The 23,054-nt window shown below is 36.8% G+C and overlaps 2 protein-coding genes across 3 annotated transcripts; one reads left to right on the top strand and one right to left on the bottom strand.

Annotated features, from left to right (window-relative positions):
- Positions 1 to 102: 102 nt before the first annotated feature.
- LOC139815098 (uncharacterized) lies at positions 103 to 2,822 on the top strand. 2 transcript variants are annotated; one of them, XM_071781747.1, is made up of 6 exons: positions 103 to 881; positions 1,063 to 1,165; positions 1,492 to 1,599; positions 1,912 to 2,067; positions 2,139 to 2,248; positions 2,323 to 2,822. In XM_071781747.1, exons 1-5 carry the CDS (start codon positions 103 to 105, stop codon positions 2,193 to 2,195), a joined length of 1,203 nt encoding a protein of 400 aa, XP_071637848.1. In that variant the 3' UTR covers positions 2,196 to 2,248; positions 2,323 to 2,822. The 2 variants fall into 2 exon arrangements, with proteins under 2 accessions (XP_071637848.1, XP_071637847.1); XM_071781746.1 differs by having other exon boundaries at positions 2,318 to 2,822.
- Positions 2,823 to 2,954: 132 nt separating this feature from the next.
- Positions 2,955 to 19,855, bottom strand: Kal1 (Kallmann syndrome 1). Its single transcript, XM_071782386.1, has 8 exons — positions 19,777 to 19,855; positions 16,321 to 16,445; positions 8,054 to 8,246; positions 7,331 to 7,666; positions 5,643 to 5,839; positions 5,076 to 5,220; positions 4,767 to 4,981; positions 2,955 to 4,057 (listed from the first exon to the last, which is right to left on the bottom strand). Exons 1-8 carry the CDS (start codon positions 19,853 to 19,855, stop codon positions 3,821 to 3,823), a joined length of 1,527 nt encoding a protein of 508 aa, XP_071638487.1. The 3' UTR covers positions 2,955 to 3,820.
- Between the last annotated feature and the right edge of the window lie 3,199 nt (positions 19,856 to 23,054).

Genomic DNA, 23,054 nt, shown 5'->3' with positions numbered 1-23,054 from the left:
GTGGTATAGAATGACACAAGAGCTTCGAAACCTCTGAAAAATCGGTCGATTTTTATACGGCACGTTTGACAGGACACTCTTCAAAAAAAACAGAGTGTCGAGATGATGGATTTCCAAAGCGTAAATCTTCTAAATATGCGAATAAACTTGATTTCCGGCAATTTGTTTCCGATGACAACGGATAACTCGCGATTCCCCATTGGCTGGAGGATATACAGCGCCGTTACATGGCTGATTACTTTAGCCATAATCGCTGGATTTTGCCTCGGGTTCTTCATGGTGTCCAAAGAGAAAGCTATAAGCGAGGGCATGCTCGCCATCGTGTTCATCATAGAAATATTTTTCATGATCGCCCGTATTCATTCGCACCGTGATCTGATCGTACAATTGATTCAGGATATAAACGACATTCTTCGCGTCCAGGACGAGACTATGAGACGCGTTGTAATGGCGTCTCTAAAACTGATGTATTCCCCGTTCAAGTATTACTGGGTGTCCAGCGTGACGACTACGCTAATTTGGATCGGCATGCCGCTCACGGCGGTCTTTAAAAAGAGTACCTTTTTCTACGAGGATTTCAGATTACCGTTCGCCATCTCCAAGCAACCGTTCTCGACGAAAATTTTCCTGTCGGGAGGTCTGCTGCTGATGCTCTGCAGCGTGTACGTTATTATAAAGAAAGCCGCTGTAGATATCTATACGTTGAATTTCGTGATGTTGATGACAGCGCAATATCGCTACATCTCGGTAAAACTTGAAGAAATATTTCGGAAAGGAAATTTGCAGGGCAAACGTGACAATTCTGAAAAGGAAACTGGGACTGACTTATGGGCAGAAATTGAGATGAGAGCGATATGTCGGCATCACAACACAGTGATTCGGTAAGTAGCAAGCAAATATGTATCTAAATGTTCGTTGATAATAAATTATCTTGAAACTACTTTTACTTCACAGCTCGCTCAATTATTGTCAAATTACCATTCCTGCAATTAAAATATCTTTTTAGTACTATTTATTTTGAATTACATGTATAACATATTGCATCCTTTGTACTTCTTTCAGCATGTCGTCTATGTTAAAGAAGTTGCTGTCCTCAAACTTTTGTTTAATTTATATAAGTAACATTTTACGGTTCTCCTTTATCGGAGTCATGTTGAGTAATACAGTAAGTAATGTTTGCTAACATCAGATGTTTTAAAAATCTTTTTCTTGTAATTTAAAACGTGTAAATGTTAAAGAAATAAGAATTAAATATAATATTATAAACGGTGCTTCACATGCAATACATTTCTTTGTAATAATTTACAATTACTCAATTTGCAAAATTTATATTAATATTAGACGCATTTGATCTCGAAATTACATTTAAAAATTACAAACATAATCAAAAGAGAATAAATTTTGAAATCGGTTATTTATTTATTTGCATAAATTACAATATGCATAGGTAACTGCAATGATGTACTTCTTTTTTCTTTCATAATTCTTCAGGGCCTGCTAAAGACTGTTGTTGAACGGGTTGCGGTGGTTTTCTTTGCTTCTGGCGAAATGATACAATTTTACATTCTGTGTTTTAATGTACAAAAATTATTAGATGCAGTAAGTTTTATTATATATAATATTTATTTTTACGCAATTAAGAATTATCTCAATGATTGCGCTAGAGATTTGCAGCATTCTTTGGCTACCGCTTGTCACATACATTCTGACGAATATATAACGTGATAAAATAAACAAAATAAGAATTTTTAAAATACTGCAAATATTATTTATAAAAGATATTGTTACATATATACCATTTTTGTTTTAATAGAAAACATTTATGAAATATAAACATTCCTGAAGTTATATCGAAAGGTATTTCTGATTAACAATTATAATCTATCATGCGTTAATTTCCATCTGATTTAGAGTACAGAAATGACAGATATGGCATTTCACGAAAACTGGTATCAGTCTCGGCCGTCAATAAAACGCAATTTCATGTTAATGATAATGGCCAATAATTTAAAATGTAGACTTGTATCATTTGAAAAGTTTAACATTTCTTTGCCATCATATATGACGGTAAGATTACGTGCGTTTACTGTATCACTTGCCTGCTTATATGAAACTATTATTATTAAAAATTTTTCCAGATTATGAATCAATCATACTCAATTGCTGTTTTATGTTTAAAAGTGGTTAAAAAATAATAAAGAATGTATTGCAAACATCTCAAATATGATGCAGAACTTTATTTTGCAAGGTAAATATAACAATCAGATAAACTTGTGAATCAATTTTTTATGTTGCTAAAGTTAATGTTTTGTTTTAGTAAAGGAAATACAAGGAAATAATGATTAATGATTATTGGTGTGAGATACACGTTATTAATGGATTTTTTTAGAAATCAGTAAGGTAAAGAAAAATAAAAATTTTAATCACAATAATGATAGCATATGCTTAGAATTTACTTCATCGCGTGATGTGTAGTAAAGCAGACAGGGAGTTTTTGCAATATCGTCTTTCTCAGATACGGTAAATGCATCTGAATTAGATACGTTCACCGTCTAAATTCACATTATTAGGGACTTCGTAAAACTTATTTTCTCAAAAATAACGTCGAACGTACGTTTGAATAGCGTTACGGTGAACGATGTGCATACGCAGTTTCGCCTTTCGATCAATAATATGAATTTAGATGGTGAATTTGTTACATAGAAGATATTTATTATTAATGTATGCAATCTAAATTAGACGTTGATATTATGTAAAACAGCATCATGGAATTTAAACAGTTGTAGAACAAAAGTATTTAATAAAAGTATTTTCTCTCTTCATTAGTGATTAAATCTAATATTATAGTCTGAGTATATAAGATGAGTCAAATAAAACAATTTAAGTTTTTATAAAAATCTATTTATGATGCATAAAAATATAAATTGCTTTACAATTTATTATTTGTATAAGTAAGTGATAAAGAATAAATATTATATCATTTTGCTCTGCAAAAACTAAAGTACGGAAAAAAATACAAGTTGCAGAAAAATTTAAAAAGCTGTAACTTATTGATGGAATAAATTTCAGTTTTGTGTATTATCTAAAAAAAGATAAATATATTTCTTATTAATAAATATATAATAATGAAAGTTCGCAATTCATATTCTACGAAATATATTCATGTACATATATTTATTTTTTGATAAACCTATGTTCTGTGGATATTTTTTATCATTTATGAACAACATTCTTACGTAAATGAAGACTTATGTCTGCACTTTTCTTTAAGTTCTTTGTCATTTCATATAAGATTCTTAAAAAATAATAACATCTAATTCGGAAATGCGTTTTTAAGTGAGGAACGCAAGCCAATTAACTTTTAAATTAAAATCCGCTGTTCAGTTCTCAATGATATAAAAGTAAGACATGTTGAAATTTTACACTTCCTCTATAACATTTAAATAAGATATAAAGAAATTATTTTTCTTTATTATTAAATAAAAACATTCATGCATTCATGTATGTATATCAGAAATATTACGTCTTCGATCTTTATTATGAAAGAATCTTATAAAAGAAAGCATCTATGAAGTTACAGTGCTTTCTTTGAAAAATTATTGTACACATTTTGACATTAAAAAGTTTCTGCAATACCGCATTATCGAATACGGTTTATGTAACTGTTCCACACAACGCACAATTGAATTATAAGATGCCAGAATAATATTTATAAGCTATGAAGAAATTATTGTTATTATTCATAAGCTATAGATATTACAATTACAGCTTACAATTCGTTTGCTTTGCGCACACCCTGCCAAAATTTATTTATCGTTATTTATTTATTTATCACAAATAAACCGGAAAACCGCTTTGTGTATCTGGACGATTTCGTTTTGCATCGCGTTACTTTTCCCCGCGAATACTTCCGCTGCTTCTGATCGTCCTGACATCCGGTTGCGAAGAACTCTATACTGGTCCCATGATCGACATTTTCGCCGTTCTTCAATATGTTTCGCACATTCACGCTATACATGCAGTCGTTTCGAAGTTGTCGCAAATCATAGTGCGGTGTCTGAAATTAATCGTACGATGGATAGAGTTGAAATATATTAAGATATATCTGTTTCTCTCATTTTCGTTTTTATTGTTCTAAGTGTCAATTACCAAAATGTTTTTTGAAACACATATCAGAAGTTCGATATCTGAGCGAAGAGAATTATATTAATTATTTCGAAATTTTTACTATTCTAAAATAATTTTGAAATTAGTTGTTTTGGTAAAATAACTTGACAATAAGATATCACGTTCTTTTCTAAAATTGTTTCGTACAGTTCTAAATTAAATAATGTAATAAACTAACTTTTCTTCAAATGTATTAAAACTTTACTGTCTAGAGGAAATAATATTTAGAATAATAATTAAGGTAACGAAGATAGATGATGTTCTTTTAAAAAAATATGTATATATAAAATTTTTATTTCTTACAGAGACAAGACTGCATAATTATGGCTGTATTAATAATTAAAATAGATACAATATTATTAGAAAGTAAAATTTTACAAGTATTTTCTTTGAAATGGCATCTTGTTTATAAGTTCTCATTTTATACTATCGCGCCTACGTATATTGTTACAATACAGTTATGCTATTAAATCCAATATGTAATTTTATATCAAAATATATTCTGTGCATTTTTTACTAAATTTCCAAAGCTTTGCCAATCACAGCCAATGACTGTCAATCGCGAAAGCGCAAGGCAAAGGAATTTGAAATCGGCATACCTGAACCACCTTCCAAGCAACGGATTTCCGCCGACGTTCCGGGCTTTTCTTGCGTGAACAGGACTCTTCTTGCCAAGTGACATTATACATGCTACCGTCGCTGCTCGTCGGCCAAACTAGACGCGCCTTGACTTCCCCACAGTGGCAATTCATGCGACGCACGTGGAGGCCGGCCTGCGTTCGCTCGCACCTGCGAGAACGTCTCCCGACGTCGGCTTCAATAAAAGATCACTGCTTTCGTTGGTTATCCCGACTACACTGGACTTAAGAAGGGAAACTGAGGGAAGGATTGACTATTGGGTACCTTACCGTACGCCATGTAATCGGTGCTGTTGAAGACCTTGGATGCCTTGCGCGAGGTAAGACGCCGACCGCCGTACATCGCCACCGCCTGCACTTGAAGGAAATACTGGCATTTGACCTCCAGAGTCTTCAGTTCGTAACAGGTCTTATCCTGGAAAGCACATACAGAAATCTCTTGATTACATCAGAAACAAAATCTCAACTCGAACGCGAAAATTATCGGCAATTCTAAGTGTTTAGAACTAGGGTACCTGCATTATAAATTTAATTTATAACATGTAAATATATAAAATATATATTTATAACATATATTTTATAATATATTTTATATTTATACAATTTTATATTAAATATCATACAAATATTGTAACACATTATATGAAAATTTCAAGCAAATCATGATTTATGTTTTAATGCATTTGATTCTTTTTAATTCCGAGCGCCGCAATAAAGATACCTACACGTGTATATTGGGAATTTATTTTTTTACATCTTGTTGCAAATTAAAATTAAATTGAATGACTAAAATAGGTTTTTCTACGAAATCTACTAATAACGATGAAGAGAACTTACTTTAAGAATCGTCTTGTGATAGACGAGAATAGAATCGTTTGTTGGTCCGTGGATAAATCTGCTCCAAAACACTTTATAAAACGATATCGGCACGTCCGATACCGGTTTAACCCATCGTAAATTAATACGCAGCTTTCCACCGACGAGCCGCGCGTTAGACAAGGTCAAGTTCTGCGGTTCCTTCGGATTTCGCGGTTCTGCAACCGACCGTAGAGAGACATCGTAAGATCATTGCTTCTTCGCAGTGCAATGCTAATTACAACGGAACTATAATATATATACTTTATGCATATATCCTACAGTGAATGTAATAAGAAGATATAATTCTTCTTTGTAGTAAATCACCATCGCAATTTAATTAATAAACATATTTTATTTTTTTATACGTGGTATATAAAAAAACTTTCTTAAATTAACGTACGCGACATTGTAATGATTGGTAATGATGGTCACTTAATACAAAATATCTTTTTTTATCTAGTTATGTCTACAATAATGCGATACTCATTTAAAAAGTAAATTAGTTCAATAAGTCGCAGAATAATATGATAAAAAACATTAAATTAAAAGCTATTCTATTCATAAAATGTATTCTCGTTTGGTAAAATGTACGTAATTAAAAGATTAAAGGTATTAAATAAGTAAAGTAGCAAAATGTATCGTCCCGGCTAATTCAAAATGATAACCGCACAGATGTGATTTCTAGCTAGTTCTTGCTGTTAATAACTGGAATTACTTAATCCGGTTTTGCATGATTCGTTGATGCGTGAACCATTCATTATATTAATAATTCTTTCTTTTTCACGTAACTATGTAAACCCGTTTGCCGTGATCGTGACGAAGGCGAAAAATTTATGTAAAAATATATTCGAGATTTATTTAAGATAGCAATTAACGCTATGATTTATTTACGCCGCTTATTAATAATTAAGCTAATATCGGTACTCATTACCATGGTCACTTTTCTTTTTGTCGAATCGCACCGTATACTCGCGACCTTTCAATAGCATGTTTGCTCTCGCATGTTAGCCACTGGCCTTCACTTTGTGAAGCTTAATTTGCGTGCGAAAGGTCAACATTGAGCAATACTTACCGCGGCGATTTGCGCAAGCGATTAACGCGACTCTGAAACTTTTCACTGCGGGTTAATGGCCCGAATTCCGAAGTCAACAAACAAACAGTTCTCAAACACGAATACACTCGCAGGTAAAATTTTCTTCGGGTGGAACATTACACATGTCGACCTCGCGTGAGACAAGTTGTTCCACGAGTTCGGACAATCAACGATAATAACTCTAGCCTTCCACAATGTTCTTAAATTGTTGTTTTCTCGTGTCAATTTAGAATGCAGGAATGACGGGACTTAAACGTTTCACGGAGACTGACATTCGGTTTGGGCCATCGATGAAACGTACATTTTTGTCGATAATAATAGCCACACTGAATAAGAAAACTTGCTACATTTGCAAGTTTCAATTTGACACCATATACTTTTATTTTTATTTTAATAAGTTTTCGCATATATATTATATTATATAAAAAGGATCGCGTATTAATTTATATAATAATGTTATAAATAAATTCGCTCTTTTTTTCAATACTTTTTTGAACGATTTGATCGGAATAATAATCAATCGCGGCTAATAGACTGCGCAGATATGCTTTTATCTCGTTTGTAAGGTACTCACCTTTCGTTTTAAAGGGCCTGGAAGGTTGCGAATATCCGCGCGATCCATTTCCATTGACGGCCGCCACACGAAACTGATACCAATGTCCTGTTTTCAGCCTACCTCGGAGGGTCGCGTGCGGCTTCGTTGACACGTGACACACAGTCCAGGAACTCAATCTGGATTCCATGTACCTGGGGCCGACCAGATGACGCTCCTCGACCAGATACCGGACATCCCCGTCCTTGTTGTTGGCGGATACGTTACCGCCGCTTGGCTTGCCGTTGCGCCACGTCAGAAGTACAAGATTTCTCTTTTGCTGTTGTATCTGTAGGTTCTCGGGCACAGGTGGCAGATCTAATTGAAATCATTATTCAGAATAAGTAAGTTTAAACCTTACAGTGGAATTAGCACAAGCTGTCTTTTTTTTTTATTCGCAAATTTTCCAATCAATTTATAATCGATCTTCGCGCGATGTCGAAATAGGACATTTTTGTCACGAATTTTCTATATATCTTTGACGTTAAATATTTTTGAAATTCTTTCTCAAATTACAAATCAATCAAAATGGAATTCACTTGCAATTAAATGAAAGTGATGCTTGTACTTCAGAAACTTAGTTCCCGAAGTCTTTCACCTTTCACGACGCTCTTTTGCAATTTACAAAATTACTAGTCTGCATGATACAGATACGAATGAGAAATAAACACATGGCGCTCACAAAATAACAACTGCCACACTCACCGTTTCGACTGTCCAAACCGATGGGATGCATGCACGTGATGCCGCAATCGTGGGAGCAGCACTTGGCCAAATCCGGACAGCGGGAGTCGTCGACGCAGGCGATCAAGCAAGCGGCTTCGAAGGGCGTCATAGACATTCTCTCGGGGCAATAACCAGGTTTTGTGTAATTCGATGCCAAGCAATTTTCCACGCACTACGGCATGATGACGAAATATGATGAGAAAGAATTTATTTAAACATATTCATTCCTAATTTTTAACATTTCTGTTCTGACAGTTGTATGTATATATGACATTCGGAAATTGTTAAAATTTCTTAAACATTTATCTATTTAGGGATGCTCTAATTATAGCATTTGTCTTGAAATAACTAAGTGGCCTAAGTTTTGCGCTGCATTTTTATCGTCATCATCGTAATTGGATGCAAAGTGCTTGAATTCTTATCCTGATAATGCTTTAACATGAGTGCAGTATACAGTACTGAGAGCAAACATCTTTGTACCGACAATTTGGTAGAGAAAAGAATTGCTATTAAAGAAAAGAAATTGCTAGTCAAACCTGATTAAGTAATTGATTGTAATGTTGCTGCTCTAAAGTCTTAGGCAGCAAATAAAATCTGACATATTTTCTCGTATTAGTCATAATTTAGAAAATAAATGCATTAAAAATAAAACATATTACGAGTTAGATACATTAAAATTTTGGTCAGATTTTGTTTTAAAAAATTTTTTTTTACTTTTATTTCACCAAAATTATTACATTCGTGAAAGCTATACATTTTCTATATCTTCTTTTGATTGACTTATATTGCTATTTCGTCCAACAACTTATGCGAAATTATTTCTTCACCATTCCTTCAACGGGGCGGGTTTATTAAGGCCGGCTTCATCGCATTCCATCTTAATCGAAGTGCTTTCGATCTGCTCGCCATCCGCGATCCGATCCAATCCCGTCGGTACCGAAAAAGATACGGCCAATAGCCGTGTAAAAAGGAAAAAAATAAAAATACAACAAATCGCCGCGCCGATGTCGAGTTCTCTGCCACGATTGAGAGCTTCTCTGCCATTTTCGTGGAAGCCAATCCTCGCTACATAGTTACGAAACTGCCGCTCCTCGATTCCGTTCAAATGCGAAATGCGAGTCCGGATCCTTTTAAACGAGGCCCCGAGGCATATTCCCGATCGTCAGGACGAGGAGTTGCTGCGCCGCTTCATATATATTTCAACCTAATGCGCGTTCGAGTTCGCGCGCGTTGCCGTGTTTTTATGCCGTCATCATTTTCGTACAATGTAGAGACGCGAGAAAGCCGGTCCCCGGTGAAGTCAACCGAAAAATGCAACATTTAAGATAAACGTCGGCGACGTTGCGAGATGTATGATTACAAGCGTAATATGGTGTTTGCAAAGTGCGTGTCGTTAAACTTAATAGGCGACTCAAGGCAAATTTTCAAAGTCTCGTTAAAATAAGTACATCGTATCAAATTTCGCGATTGTGATAACTTCATCGATGTAGCTTCATCGAAGAATAGACGCACGCCGCGTATATACGTATTGAAAAAGGAAGATTCGCGAGTCGCCGTCGTTTATGGATTGTAACGCAGTACATTTCCTTCGTAGATCTATGCCGGATGTTGGGACGGTTTATGGACGGTTTGTATCTGCTGTATCGTCTACCAGTGACACGTGTATGTGACTAGATGGGCCATAAAGAATCACTTGAAGGAAACGCGTTGCTCGCTGCGAACAAACGAACTTGACGAGGCTGCAACTTACGTAGTGCGTCCATCAAATTTTGTGGCGTGTAAAGTGTGACATGTAATCAATGTATTTTTACGACAGTTGTTTTGAATAATATCATGTAACACACATTGTATCGTTTACTCTAAACACTGAATACATATTTTTTTATAATAAGTTGTAAAAGAATAAAATTACATGTCAAAGATTTTTTCGGAAATGTAGTAATTGCATAAATAACTTTTTTTATAAAGCTGACTTATGAAGTATAATTTATACAAACCAAAAATAGCACAAATACATTACAGAAGCCCTTCAAATATTTAAATGCATTAATTGCGCGATGGTTATCAGCGACGTGGTTCGTCGTTACAAGCTTGTATTTTAAATTCTATCATCCGATATTCGAATATGCGTGAACGGAATGTTTAATATTAATCTTTGGTGACTGTTAGGAACATGCAGTGTAAATCGGTAAGATAATTTGCATATATTGACAATTTGCTTTGCATTAACGTCTTATAAAATATTTTTCATAAAGAAATGTGAAATCATTTACGAGATATACTGTAAAAGATGAAGAAATTTAAAAAAATAAAAAAAATGGAAAGGTTGTGTGGGAATGTTTAACATTTAAAAAGAGCCATTTAAAATTTATAAAAGATTACGTGTACGATGGCAAAAAAACGAGAAAAAGAAAAATCGACGTTTTTTCTTCTGAAAATGTAACTATGGTTAAAAAGTGCTAAACTGATGATATTAGAAATCGGAGAAATCAAAAGATCGATCCCCCCCCCCCCCCGATCCGTGGGTATGGCTAACGACCTTTACGGCGGGCTCTGATATAAGATTTGCCAAATGACGAGTCGCGGGCTCTTCCCGGAGGAGATCCAGGAACATTCTTGGAAATGTTTACACGTTGTCGCGCTGTTACGATCGCGACATATATCATTCGCACGGTCGGGGAAACTGGTTCGCTTACTTATTGGCCTACTTTTTACAGAGGGAAGCGAACGCGCCGAGCGAAGCGGACCCGTGGCACTGCGCCGGACAGCGTCGTCGACGCTGATCGCCCGGGGCCGTTGACCAGCTAATAAAGTTTGCAATGCGAGGGTCGCATCGCCGGTAGCGCCGCGATCAGTATTGTTAGCGAAATCATACGTATCGCGTTACCCCTTTATTATATCTGCCCCCTTTCTCAGGGGACTCTCAGGGACTCCCCCGGGCACCGCCCAAATCGGCTCCCGATGATCCGTTGCTCTATAGAGCGGAACCGTGTATTCAGAACCAATCATATATTATATGTATATATACCAAATATGTATATATACATATATGATTTTTTTTATGTATAAAAGAAAGTAGGAGACTGTTAATTGAATATCTTTACAAATAAAGGCATTCCGAGAAATCTCATACCTTAGAAATCTTTATAAAAATAGCTAAATATAATATTGTTTCTTTCATTCGAATTCTAAATATATATTAATATGTGTAGATATGTATATTATATATATTTACATAAATATATTTTACGTATTCAAAATGTAACTTATCATTATTTATCTACGAATCAAATGATATATTAGACTAAATCAAGCAAGAGAAGAGAAATTAGTCATAAAATAATCTTAGACATTTTTTAAAAATAAGATTGGATATGTCTGATACGTATATATTATCGATATACATAGCATATCTTTCTCTCTCTCTCTCTCTCTCTCTCTCTCTCTCTCTCTCTCTCTCTCTCTCTCTCTACATCTCTACATCTGTCTCTCTTTCTTTTTCTCTCTACATTTGCAAAAATACAGAAGCGATTGGTAGGTTGGCTTCCGCGTTCCGTTGTCAGTTGAAATTTGTTGCAAGTCAAACGGGAATATCAGACAGGAATCTCAGTGTATAATGTTCCTGGAGTCTAGTTTAATTAATCATTGAATTAGTTTTTCATATATTTATTAAAAAGATCTTGATTGTACAATTTTATTATATTTTTCTTATGTTGATAACATCTCGATATATTACGATATATTTTTGATATATTCTTGATTTATTATTCATGTTCTAGAATCCTTTTTTAAATTTATAAATAAAATTTATAAATTATAATAAAATGAATAAAATTGTATAAATATAAAATAGATAATATTATAAATAGTTTGGAGAATTATGTGTGTGTGTGGGATACGGATCTCTGTAATATTACATAAAGGTTCAACTTATACAGGTACTATTTATCATTGGCTGGAATTCCATTCTCTAGCGAAGTAGCGCCTGTATGACTTGTCAATATGAGATATTATCAAGAGCGATGAAAAAGGATCACTATATTGTGTTCTAAGCTCTTATGCAATAAATACCGTTATTGTTACAAAATAGGACATTGTTTATTACAAGAATCACTATATTATTTCATTGCATTCATAATTTCTAGATAAATTAATAAAATAAAACAATCAATATCATTTTGCGATTTAACATTATTTCAACTTTGATTAATTACAATAATATTATTATAAATTAATGTTTTGTCATTTAATTTAATGACTCAATTTAATGATTCAGTCTAAAAAAAAATCTGATTTATAATTTAACGTTTTGTTAAATTATAGAAATATGTGCAAGTTACGATAAAATTACAATGTAAAAATATCTTATAAAAGAATCAGGTTTTTTAAATACGAACTTCCGAAAAGATTAAGCTCGGATTAAAGTATCCCGCTCTGATTTTCTTTGGTACATTTTTTTTTTCGACAAGCATCAGAAGAACTAAGTGGACGATTGTCGGTTTCGCGGTACTCACAACGCGAGTGATAATCGTCTCCCGGGACGTAAAAGGGTGAAAAGAGTAAACTGAAGTGCGCGCGATCTGATGAAGCGTCGTCACGGTCGAAGAATTAACTTCGCCGATGCGCGCCGAGATCGTCGAGTGATATCCGAAGCGATCACGCGGATCAAAGATGTACAAGAAGGCTAACGAAGTTCACCAGATCTCGCTCTTTCGTCCCTCTCCGCACGCATTCGCTCTCTTTGTCGATCGCGCCGAAGGCGCGCGGGGTCCGATCTGTTCCAGTCGAGAGCTTCTTCGCGAAGATTGGAGCGCGCGGCCGTCGTGAAGTGATCGTGAAGATTAGGGTATGGCAGGAGACTAATGTAGTCCGCCACGAAGATCGGCGATAGTGTCGATCGGCAATACTGAAAAATCATGCACGCCGATCCTTGCTCCATCTTCCTCCGCCTCCCCCGCGGAACCGCTTTCTTTCCGTCTCCCTTCCTCTCGGGGATCTCTCTCGCATCGGTGGACTACCCCAATTAAAGACTTGGTGAAGATCGCAGTTTGAAGTATTTATTAAGAACGGTATAGTCGAGGCGGCCTTCCATCGAAGTTCATCGTGAGAATTGGCCGGCCGCCGATCGCCGTCGTTAAGAAAATTATATTGCCCATTGGCGATTCACCACAGCGTCGTTTTCTTTTCGCTTCGTCTTCTTTCTCTTGTACTTCGTTTTCTTCTCTCGCATATTCTTTTCCCTCCGCGAACGACACCGATAATTAACAATCGAAACGGCGCCGCGCGCGGAACCTGCATTTGATCCGGCCGAACACAGTGGAGTTTCCGGTAGAGTTCCCCGCGATATAACGATCGCGCTAACGAAGTCGATTGTCATAGCGGCAGTGGTTTATCTTTTTTCATCAACATTCTAAAGGATGCCGCCGCTTTGATACTGAAGAATTCACGTCTGCTCATTAAACGTTACTTTCAAAATGAAGTTTCGCAATGACGTTATGCTAATGAAGTTAATTGTAATAATAGTAAACAACTACATTTTTATCCTCTCTTTTTTTATCTCTTTTACATTTTTATATAGAATACACAAAGTTGCCAGCGGAATTCCGCTCTCACGACTATATCGGCGAAGTTAATTATAGTAGCTATTTCTTGTTTGTATCTGTCCACTCAGTCCACTTATTTATTGTTAAACAAAAATAATTAGTATTCGATGAGGCGACATCATGATTGGCATCATAGAATTTATATTTGTCCAGGAAACTTCTTTAGCGAAGTTTGATAGCGATTATACACGTCGGTTAATTATAGCAACAGTAAACGTCATTAAAAGAATGCGGAAGATTAGGTAACTGGTTGCGCGAAGATAAAAATACGGTGATATAAATTCCGGTGGAACGTGCGCAAAATATCCCGAATGACGATGATGCGGCGCTTTGTGAATATCTGCTTTGTGCATGCCTCGCGCTTCACACACTAATCGGGAATGACACGCAAATTAATGAGTGAGACTTCACGGAAGCGAAATTGCAAATAAACACAAATCAAGAATTACTTCTAAATTAAATTGAGAGTATTAATCTCTGGAGTACTAAATTGAATAGAAAGTAGGGAATTTAAATTTTTTATTCTAAAAATAACTGAAGAGAATTAATAGCCATCCGTGCGGTTTAATTGGCATTTTGAATAATTTATTTTCACTGAGCGAATTGAAGTCTTTAAAGTAATCTATTAATCTTATCAATTAATTGTGCATTAAAATAAGATGGATTTAAATTAAAAGAACGAGTTTAGTACAAGAATGAAGTAAATCCATAATTTGTAAGTTTTTTTCACACATAAAGTCGCATGTACAACATATCTTAGAAATTATGAATTTACATATCAGATTTTTTAATCTAATCCTTTGATTATCATGTTTCTTCCATTCACGTTATTTCTGTTCGATGCTTGTTAGAGCCTGGTACGTCCACGCAGCATCAACAGGAAACGCGAAAGCGTCAATTTCGTCAGGCAGGCTCGCTTTCATAGTATCGATGCCGGAAACGGGAAGTTTCGTCAACCGTGTGGCAATGCGCGGAGCTCCCGAAGAGTGACGCGTCGCGCGAGAGAGCGCGCGACGCAGCCGAGTGCCACCGGGAAGATTGATCGTCGGTGCTTCGGGATAAGAACCTGTTTTCGATAATGTCGGAAGATACGTTTCTAGTGCGCGCCATAGGCGCGCATCCGGACTTAGTGAGTTGCGCGCGGCGCAACTCTTTTATAGGCCATTACTTCGGGACTTTATTGCTGGCCGGCAGTCAGAGCTCGGGGGCTATCTCTTCGTCATTCTCCCCGTCGTCCACCATGCATCCCACCTCGCCCTCTCTCAACCGCCTCCACCCCATCCCCGGAATCATTTCGGGGCCGTTTGCTGTAATGACGTGTGTATACACGCCGGCAAAAAATGTCAGCAATAAAGCGCCCGCCGCGGCGAGTTACTGGTAAGTCAATGGGTGTTGTCGTTCATATTCGTCGCGGCGTTATCGCGCAACCAACGCCAATTAAAATGTTTAACCCTCTCGCTATCCGCATTTACCTCATTTTCAATGTACGATACGCAAACCGATAGGTTTAGGGTCGCAAGATGCTATTGCAAATATTGAGGGATACAAGTCTGATAATGTAACACCCCCCAAAACTAAAATTAAAATTATCTTTATTAATAAGAAAATAAAAAACGATTAATCAAGAAAAATTTGCGCACCGCTTGCCGCGCTTGTCTCTCAATTAGCCCGCTCCTCTTCTACTTGGTGACACCCAATAGCAGAGCCTCTTACTTCAATTTTAATATTAACTTTATTCTAGAAACCCCTAACGCATAGGCGATCGCGATCAGTGCAATTGTTCTCCACTTGTTCTCGAGAAGTTTTATGGGATACGGCAGGTTTCAGGCAGATGACCCAAATACAATGTTATCGATCCGCCGTTGTCGAAATGCCGAATTAGCATCGTCCGAGTCAAGTCCCACGGCCGCGGCCGGTGGCACGGCGTGCCTCATAAATCGTCGAGCGTGACGATGAGATTCAAGTGGGCGCGGACTCAGGGACGCTCGGACTCGCATAACTAATTACACGCGAGCGAGAGAACCCGCAAAACCTGGACAAGCCCCGGATGAATCATCGACGATCTCGCGTCTGCGTCGTCTGCGACTCTCTCTCCCTCTCGAGAAGGCGACAAAGCGTTGCGGGGAACCAGTTTATTTAGCGACGCTATCGAGTGTCGAATCGGCCATCGAAATTAAAATCGATCTCCACTCGGACAGCGGCGCACAATGTAGCGCGTTGATTAATCGAAGCGATTATTCCGCCTGATTGCGACACGCGGGTCGATGCCATAAGCGCCAACAACGATCTTGTTTGGAATAACGATTGTGTTTGTGCGATGCTAATATTCTTCTCTGTCATTAATCCTTTTAGACTGAAATATTAATTTTTATAATGTTCCCCACAAATGTTGATCAAATAATGCTATTTATAATGCATTTGACACGCATGCTCACTCGCACGACATTTAAAACGCAGAACAAAATTGTGTTAATAACTTTGTATTAAATTTTAGCGTATATAGCATGTAGGATTATATAATAACGTCGTTTGAAAATCATATAGTATTATCATATCATTGATAATGATAGTATACAGATATTAACGGCGATACGGCTAATTGTAAGCTAACTCGCTTGCATAACGTGTCCTTATCCTACGTACCTCGTCAGGTTGATTTTCCCCGCATCGGGCGTCGCACCTGGCCACTCTAATGGAATCGTACTCCTCGACGTATCGCGTCCACGACGCCAAGCATCCTGGTAGCAGCAACCACCACGGCCACCATTCTGCGCAGACATCGTTTTATTAACTCTTCCGCACCCAGCGGGCGGAATTTTATGGGCACATTTTTCTCCGCTTTATTTGTAATAGGTAACGCAAATGTGTGGCTTTGGAATCGATATATTCTGGGTGGCTCGCGTCTGAGTGATCCTCAAGTAGGATAAAAGGATAACGAAAACGATCTCGTCGATCGAAATTCGTTATGCAATAAGAATGTACGTTTGACTTTTGCAGCGTGACGCACAATTCCCCCCCCCCCCCAGCAGGGAGGACGAACGAATTTTAAAGAAATTGGATACTTAACGGCGCTTTGCACTTTCTCCGTGCGTTCGCATCTCTCCTTGCTATCGGCATTACCTCCCACGACGGTAATCCCGAGGAAGCGCGATACGTATGTATGCCGTTAGTATACTACCCGCTGGGATAGCTCCGAGCGCCATTTAGTCCGTCTTAGGAATTCGTCCTTTTTTACTTTGCAGCGCACCGCGAGCGAACGAGCCGACCGCGGTCGCCCCGTTCCCGGGGAGATTGTTTCTCCATTTTAGCAAAAGTACGATTCATGCGGTCGCATGAGTATCGACTCGCTCGTTCGCTCGCTTGCTCGATCGCGATCACGGGACATACGCTACCTGCCTGCGCCGATCCCACGCGCCTCCTCGGAATTCCGATTGGGGTTTGTCGACAAGAAGGTAGAAGGCGATCACGTCCGCTTTTTCGCCGTTCGCGTAAATGCGGAGACCGGAATGATACGACGGAGTCGACGGAGAGACCGCGAGAGTCACGAGGACAAAGTGAAAGATGTACGGGCACCGCGGTGACGATCGCGATCGATCATACTAATGCGGATAAGCGGGAAAGCAGCTAAAGAATAAAAGCCGTAAATCAACTCTTGCCTGTGAATATTGCTAAAAAGATATAAGAAAAAGATCCGTGAAAAAAATGAGAATATTGTTCAATAATATTAAGCAATTAATGAATTTATTATTATTATTAATAGTCTCGTTGTTTATAAATTAATCTTAAGAATATTGTTAATTATTATTTTATTATATTGTCATAATACTACAACGGAAAGATTAGGAAAAAGATTAATATTTATATCTTTTGTCATATTTGTAAGTTTTATCGTCATCTATATTTGCGATCGTAATTTATTATATCTCATCTTTTACTTCAACTTTGCCTATAGTTAACACCACAATTGTAACATTAATATACGTTGAACTCGACGTGTTACGACATCGATCGTCAAAAAGAACCGCGCCTGTCGGTGACTTCAATGCCTGCTCTCAACAAGCAGGACGTGCTCGTCCTCCTGAGAAAAGAACGAGCGGAGAAAAGGTCGCCGGTTACCAGCGACAATCGAACGGAAACATAACGACCTCTTAATTTTTTGCCTGTTGTCAATTCGCGCGTTTAATGGCCCGATCCTGGCCCGTTAATTAACGCGGATATCCCGAAGGTGCTCGAGCGCTTACGCTTGATTTCAGAGCGTGAATATATACTCCCACTTATCATAATTAATTCCCATTAGACTGCTAATCTTACTGGATAAGAGAAAGATTTATTAGTGTGTTATTATCTGTATAGATGTTAAAATTCGTAAATTGGAGCTAAAATTGATTCAACCTTCAATTAATTTTTTGGTCGACGAAGGAAGATTTAAATAAATAACATAGGTAATTTTTGGGCCGTACACTACTTTATGTTAAATACTAGTCGTATTATTTCATATTTCATATTTCATATTTTATTCGCTCCATTATATGTAGAAAGCGTACATTGTTCTTTGGTAGACTGGGTAATGATTATAAATTGTTACGTTTAGCATTAAAAATGAGAAAATAGAAACAAGACAGTCTAAATTTTTCTATCTAGTTCATATTTCCAGAAATTCGGCCGAGCATTGTGGAGATACAATTTAGCATTATGCATTATGCGATTAAACTAACGTTAAACTGACATGTAATAGTTCGATGTTATTGGCCGCTTTTTTATTATTAATTTGATTTAAAAAATTTTTGAATTTAATTCTAGATGAATATCAATGCATCGTACGAATGATTAAAACAAAAACTTGTTATTCACTTACTTACTCCCTAATATACAATCTGCATGGATTTACTTTAATTCAACCGATAGTTTCTTAACGGTCTCCTTGCTTATTACGCTTATCTTAATGTTTTTCGCAAGAAAGTGCATTACGTGTTTCAGAATGTACATATCATCCGATTTCCAGAGAAGAGAAAGGAGTATTAGCCTTATTGCTTTTTGCAAATATTACGCATTAGCATGGTAAATGAGTTACCGTGATCAACTAACGAGGTTGATCGTGTGATATTCTTTTTTCATCTCTCTCTTTCTTTCTTTCCCCCTTCTCCTCCTTACCTCTTTCTCTCTATATTTATGTTTAAATTATTTCAAAACGTTACATAGAAAATTATTATTATATTATTTTGCAAAAATATTTGTATTTAATTATTAATTATATCTTTATGTACACTCAGAAGAAACAATATTAGAATATATATTTACCTACAAAAATTATAATATTTGCATATTTTTTTATAAATTAGGTTGCTTCTCGATAAAGCACGATAAATTTAAGCTTTTTATAAAAATACGTCAAGTATCTCATTTTTCTGTTGAATTTTTGTGTGGAATGTTTATTTTGTATTTATTACTACCTGATATTCTCTAAATAAATTCTTTGACAGAGTTAAATTGATGGAATTGTTTCAGTAAAAAAAAAAAGATATTTTACGACAAGTTTAAGCCGCAATTTTGCTTTTCAATAGTTAACCGTCAATTTTTTGCAATAAATGGAATACTCTTCGAAGATATACTACCGAGAATCTTTGAGTTAAAACGGTACTTCGACAAGACCAGCGTCCGTAAGTGGTTCTTGTCAATCCACTTTAGCTTTTTGCGAATACGCGAAATGTCTTATATGTCTCATATCGTGGTGTACTATTTTTAGAATTTTTTCTCCCTTATATTTATATATCCAAACAAAAATTTGTATGCGACTTTTATTTGCTTTCTTTAATTGTATTATAATTGAAAGCTATATATATTTGTATGCTGAGTAACATCACAATTAAAAAAATTAGCTCCAAATAAATCAACAATAGTTTCGATGCTTGAACATTTGAGTCCTAGGTGTAACTTTTTAAATAAAATGATGGCAAAGCATATAGGTCAAATTATTAATATATCTGTGCAAAATTATCTTTGCAATAAAGTATGCAAAGCAATTAATATTTATATATTTATTCTTTGTTGAATGGTAAACGTATAATCTTCATTTTACAACCCCACATCTCCCATACATACTTTTGAGGGTGGCCGGTAGTTGCTGCCTCCGCCTTGTTTTCGCAGCTAAAGCTGATGTCGGATTGCCGGCGTGCGGCATCGGATTGTTGATGGTTTTTCGGGAACAGCCTACTCTCGGCCCGCGTGAATCCTATATCTCGCGGATTTCTTTCCTCGAATGAACGTCAAGAATCACTCCTCGGAAGAGACCGGAAGAGACGATCAGCCCTTTTCAGTCACCGTATGACGCGACGTCGCCCTTCTTACTGGTTAGAGGAGACGCGAACGGTAGTGCATGGCGCTAGCCCGCTCGCTCGCTAAGTGACAACGGCTGGGCGGCGTGTACGACGATCTTTAACCCTCGAGTAGATATATCTATCCCCGATCCAGCCGATCGGCCACGGTAACAATCCAATCCGCCGTTCAAGACTAAACCCGTAAGACCGAACCGAAGCGTTCGAACTGGGATCGGGCTTACTTTCCTGTGCAGTCCAATCCTCCTTCTCTTCTGCTCTCGCCCTCCTGGCGCACTCTTCTCCTACTCTACACGCCGCGCCGGGCCCACACCACTTCGTTTCCACCACTCTCCACCGCCATCGCCACCCATCGCAATGACCGAATCATTAACTTCAGGAAGGGTCCTGGCTCGCGCTCGAGCAAGGAGCACACGCGCAGGGAGCGCGTTTCGCCGAACCAAAACGACGAGAGACTTCCTTCCTATTCCTTTCTTTCTTTCTTTTGCGCGTCCCTGTTGTATTTGGGGACACGGTAGCGCTCTTTGACCCCCTTTTTCGAGGGAAGAGGGTTCTGTCTTTAATCTCCTGACCGTTCTTGTTTCTTTTGACTTTGCATGTTAACCGTGGAAAAGATCCCTATATATGGTCCAACATTTTAAACATTTATTATTAAATATATATATATATTTAAGGATTTTTATTTATATTATTTATTTTTTAATATCATACAAGGAGTAATTTTTTAAAAACATTTTTAAAAACATTTAATTGAAAAGTTTCCGGTCTGAGCAAGAAAGAGCAAAACTTGTATAGTAGATTGACTCTAAAAAGAAAGACAGCAGAGGCTGCTGGCATTTCATCTAAACGTGTACACGCCATCCTACATGAATAGATCAAAAACGTGTTTGATTATATAGATATTTCGAAAACGTGTCTTGAACGTTTTAAGCGTAATAAAAACGATTTTTTGTGGCATTTGGTTACTATTGATGAGACTTGGGTTCACCTGAGACAAAACAACAGTCAAAACAATGGATTTCGAAGGGTAAATCGACTCCGAAGAAGCTGAAAACAGTTTTGTCGGCTGGAAAGCCAATGACCACAGTTTTTGGGGATTTCCACGGGATAATTTTTATCGACTACTTGCAAAAAGAAAAACAATAAACGAGTATTACGTGGCATGGTTTATCATAACGTTTAAGCACCGAAATCAAGATAAAACGTCCGCATTTGGACAAGAAAAAAAATTATGTCCCACCAGGACAACGCGCCGGTTCACACGTCAGCAATCGCGATGGCAAAATTGCACGAATTACCGTATGAATTGATTTCCCATCCACTGTACTCTTCGGATTTTGCTTCGTGTGACTTCTTCCTGTTCCCAACTTTGAAAAAATGGCTATCTGGGAAGAAAGTTTCATCGGATTCTGCGGTAATCGACGCTATAAATGGCTATTTTTCGGATTTAGACAAATCTTATTTCATCGAAGGCATGAAAGGTCTAGAAAAACGTTGTAGTAAATGTATTGAGCTGAAAGGAGATTATGTTAAAAAATAAATTTTATTTTGCCCAAAAAAATGTTTTCTTGACAAGGCCGGAAACTTTTCAATTGACCCTCGTATTAGAAAAAATTGAATTATTTTTTGAGCGTATATTTAAAAAAATCTTTATTGTTAATTCCAAAACCAATGGTCGAAAGGTCTTGACAATTATAATTAACAAATATGGCCAATTAGATCGAATAAAAAAAAATCTTTATCATAAAACTTTTTTTACTATCACATATGTCTTTTGATTAGAATTTAATTCGTATTAAATATATACGTTTATGTTTTTTTATCCTATATTTCATACGTGCAAAAATGATGTCGATTTTTCGTATTGTTTGTATACACATCACGAATGCAGCGTATATTCACATTATAATCCATAAACCCAACCGTCGTTTAACATCTTACGTGACCTATACCAGAAACATTCTTCAAAAATGGACTTGAACACCACTCGTGTAACTATGCCGGTCAAAACAACTTGGCGTGAGATTCTTTTTCCAAAGGGTAACTATTCAGGCGTGAGAAAGTTACCAATCAACTTCCTTTAGCAAACTATTGTAATTTTGATTGACAAAGAGAGTATATGTAACTATTAGCATTTCCATTTTCAAATCACAAATAACTTTATTGTATATAAAAATTACATTTATTATAATAACAAAAAATAAAAAGATTTATAGCATTTACAGGTAGAAAAGTCAAGTCAGTACCTGATTTAATTATAGTAATTTGATCAAGTTTGGTAAATTTAGACTATATATATATATATATATATATATATAATGTATTATAAATATATATTATAAAAATATGTATATATTTTTTTTATATGAAAAAAAATAAATAGAGCGCATATTATTTTTGTTCAATGAACTGCATCGAGACTCATGCGGAATAAAAGAAGGTATCGTGCGAAGGAAAAGGTCCTCTTAAAGGGTCCTTCTATCTTGACTTCGGGTCCCCGGTGTTGCAGCGAATCCTCTCGATGCGGAGAGTCCGCTGCACACACTGCTTACCGGGGCGACCTGTGTGGCATGAGAACGGGGCCCGCTCTTCCCACATAATAAACGACTTCGAAGAACGGTAGTGGCATTGACCTGAATCTATTAGGGCTCTTCGGTTTGGCGGTATTATAACTGCTCGTGAATCAATCCCTTACGCAGCAACAAATTCCGACCACACGAAAGTCCGGCTCGTTACTGTCCGGTTAGGACCGGGGTACCGCCGTCACTTTTCGCAGCAAGAACTTCTCGCAACTCCCTCGTACCCCTTCGGGGGATGCTGACAATATCCCCCCGATGTCATCGCAGCGTCCGCGCCTTAGCATCGACGGTGACGCGATAGCTTTGAATAACTGATTACTTTTAATATCGAGAGATTGTCTTTGATTTTGCAATTAGCTCGATATATTCGGAAGATAATCCCAAATAGGAAAAGTTAAAAATAAAAAATATTATTTTCTTAACTGAACTGCTTAATTCCAGAAATTCCGGTACATTATTATATATA

This window comes from Temnothorax longispinosus, chromosome 6 (genome assembly GCF_030848805.1).
Source record: "Temnothorax longispinosus isolate EJ_2023e chromosome 6, Tlon_JGU_v1, whole genome shotgun sequence".
NCBI lineage: Eukaryota > Metazoa > Arthropoda > Insecta > Hymenoptera > Formicidae > Temnothorax > Temnothorax longispinosus.
This window is presented reverse-complemented; position numbering and strand designations above follow the sequence as displayed.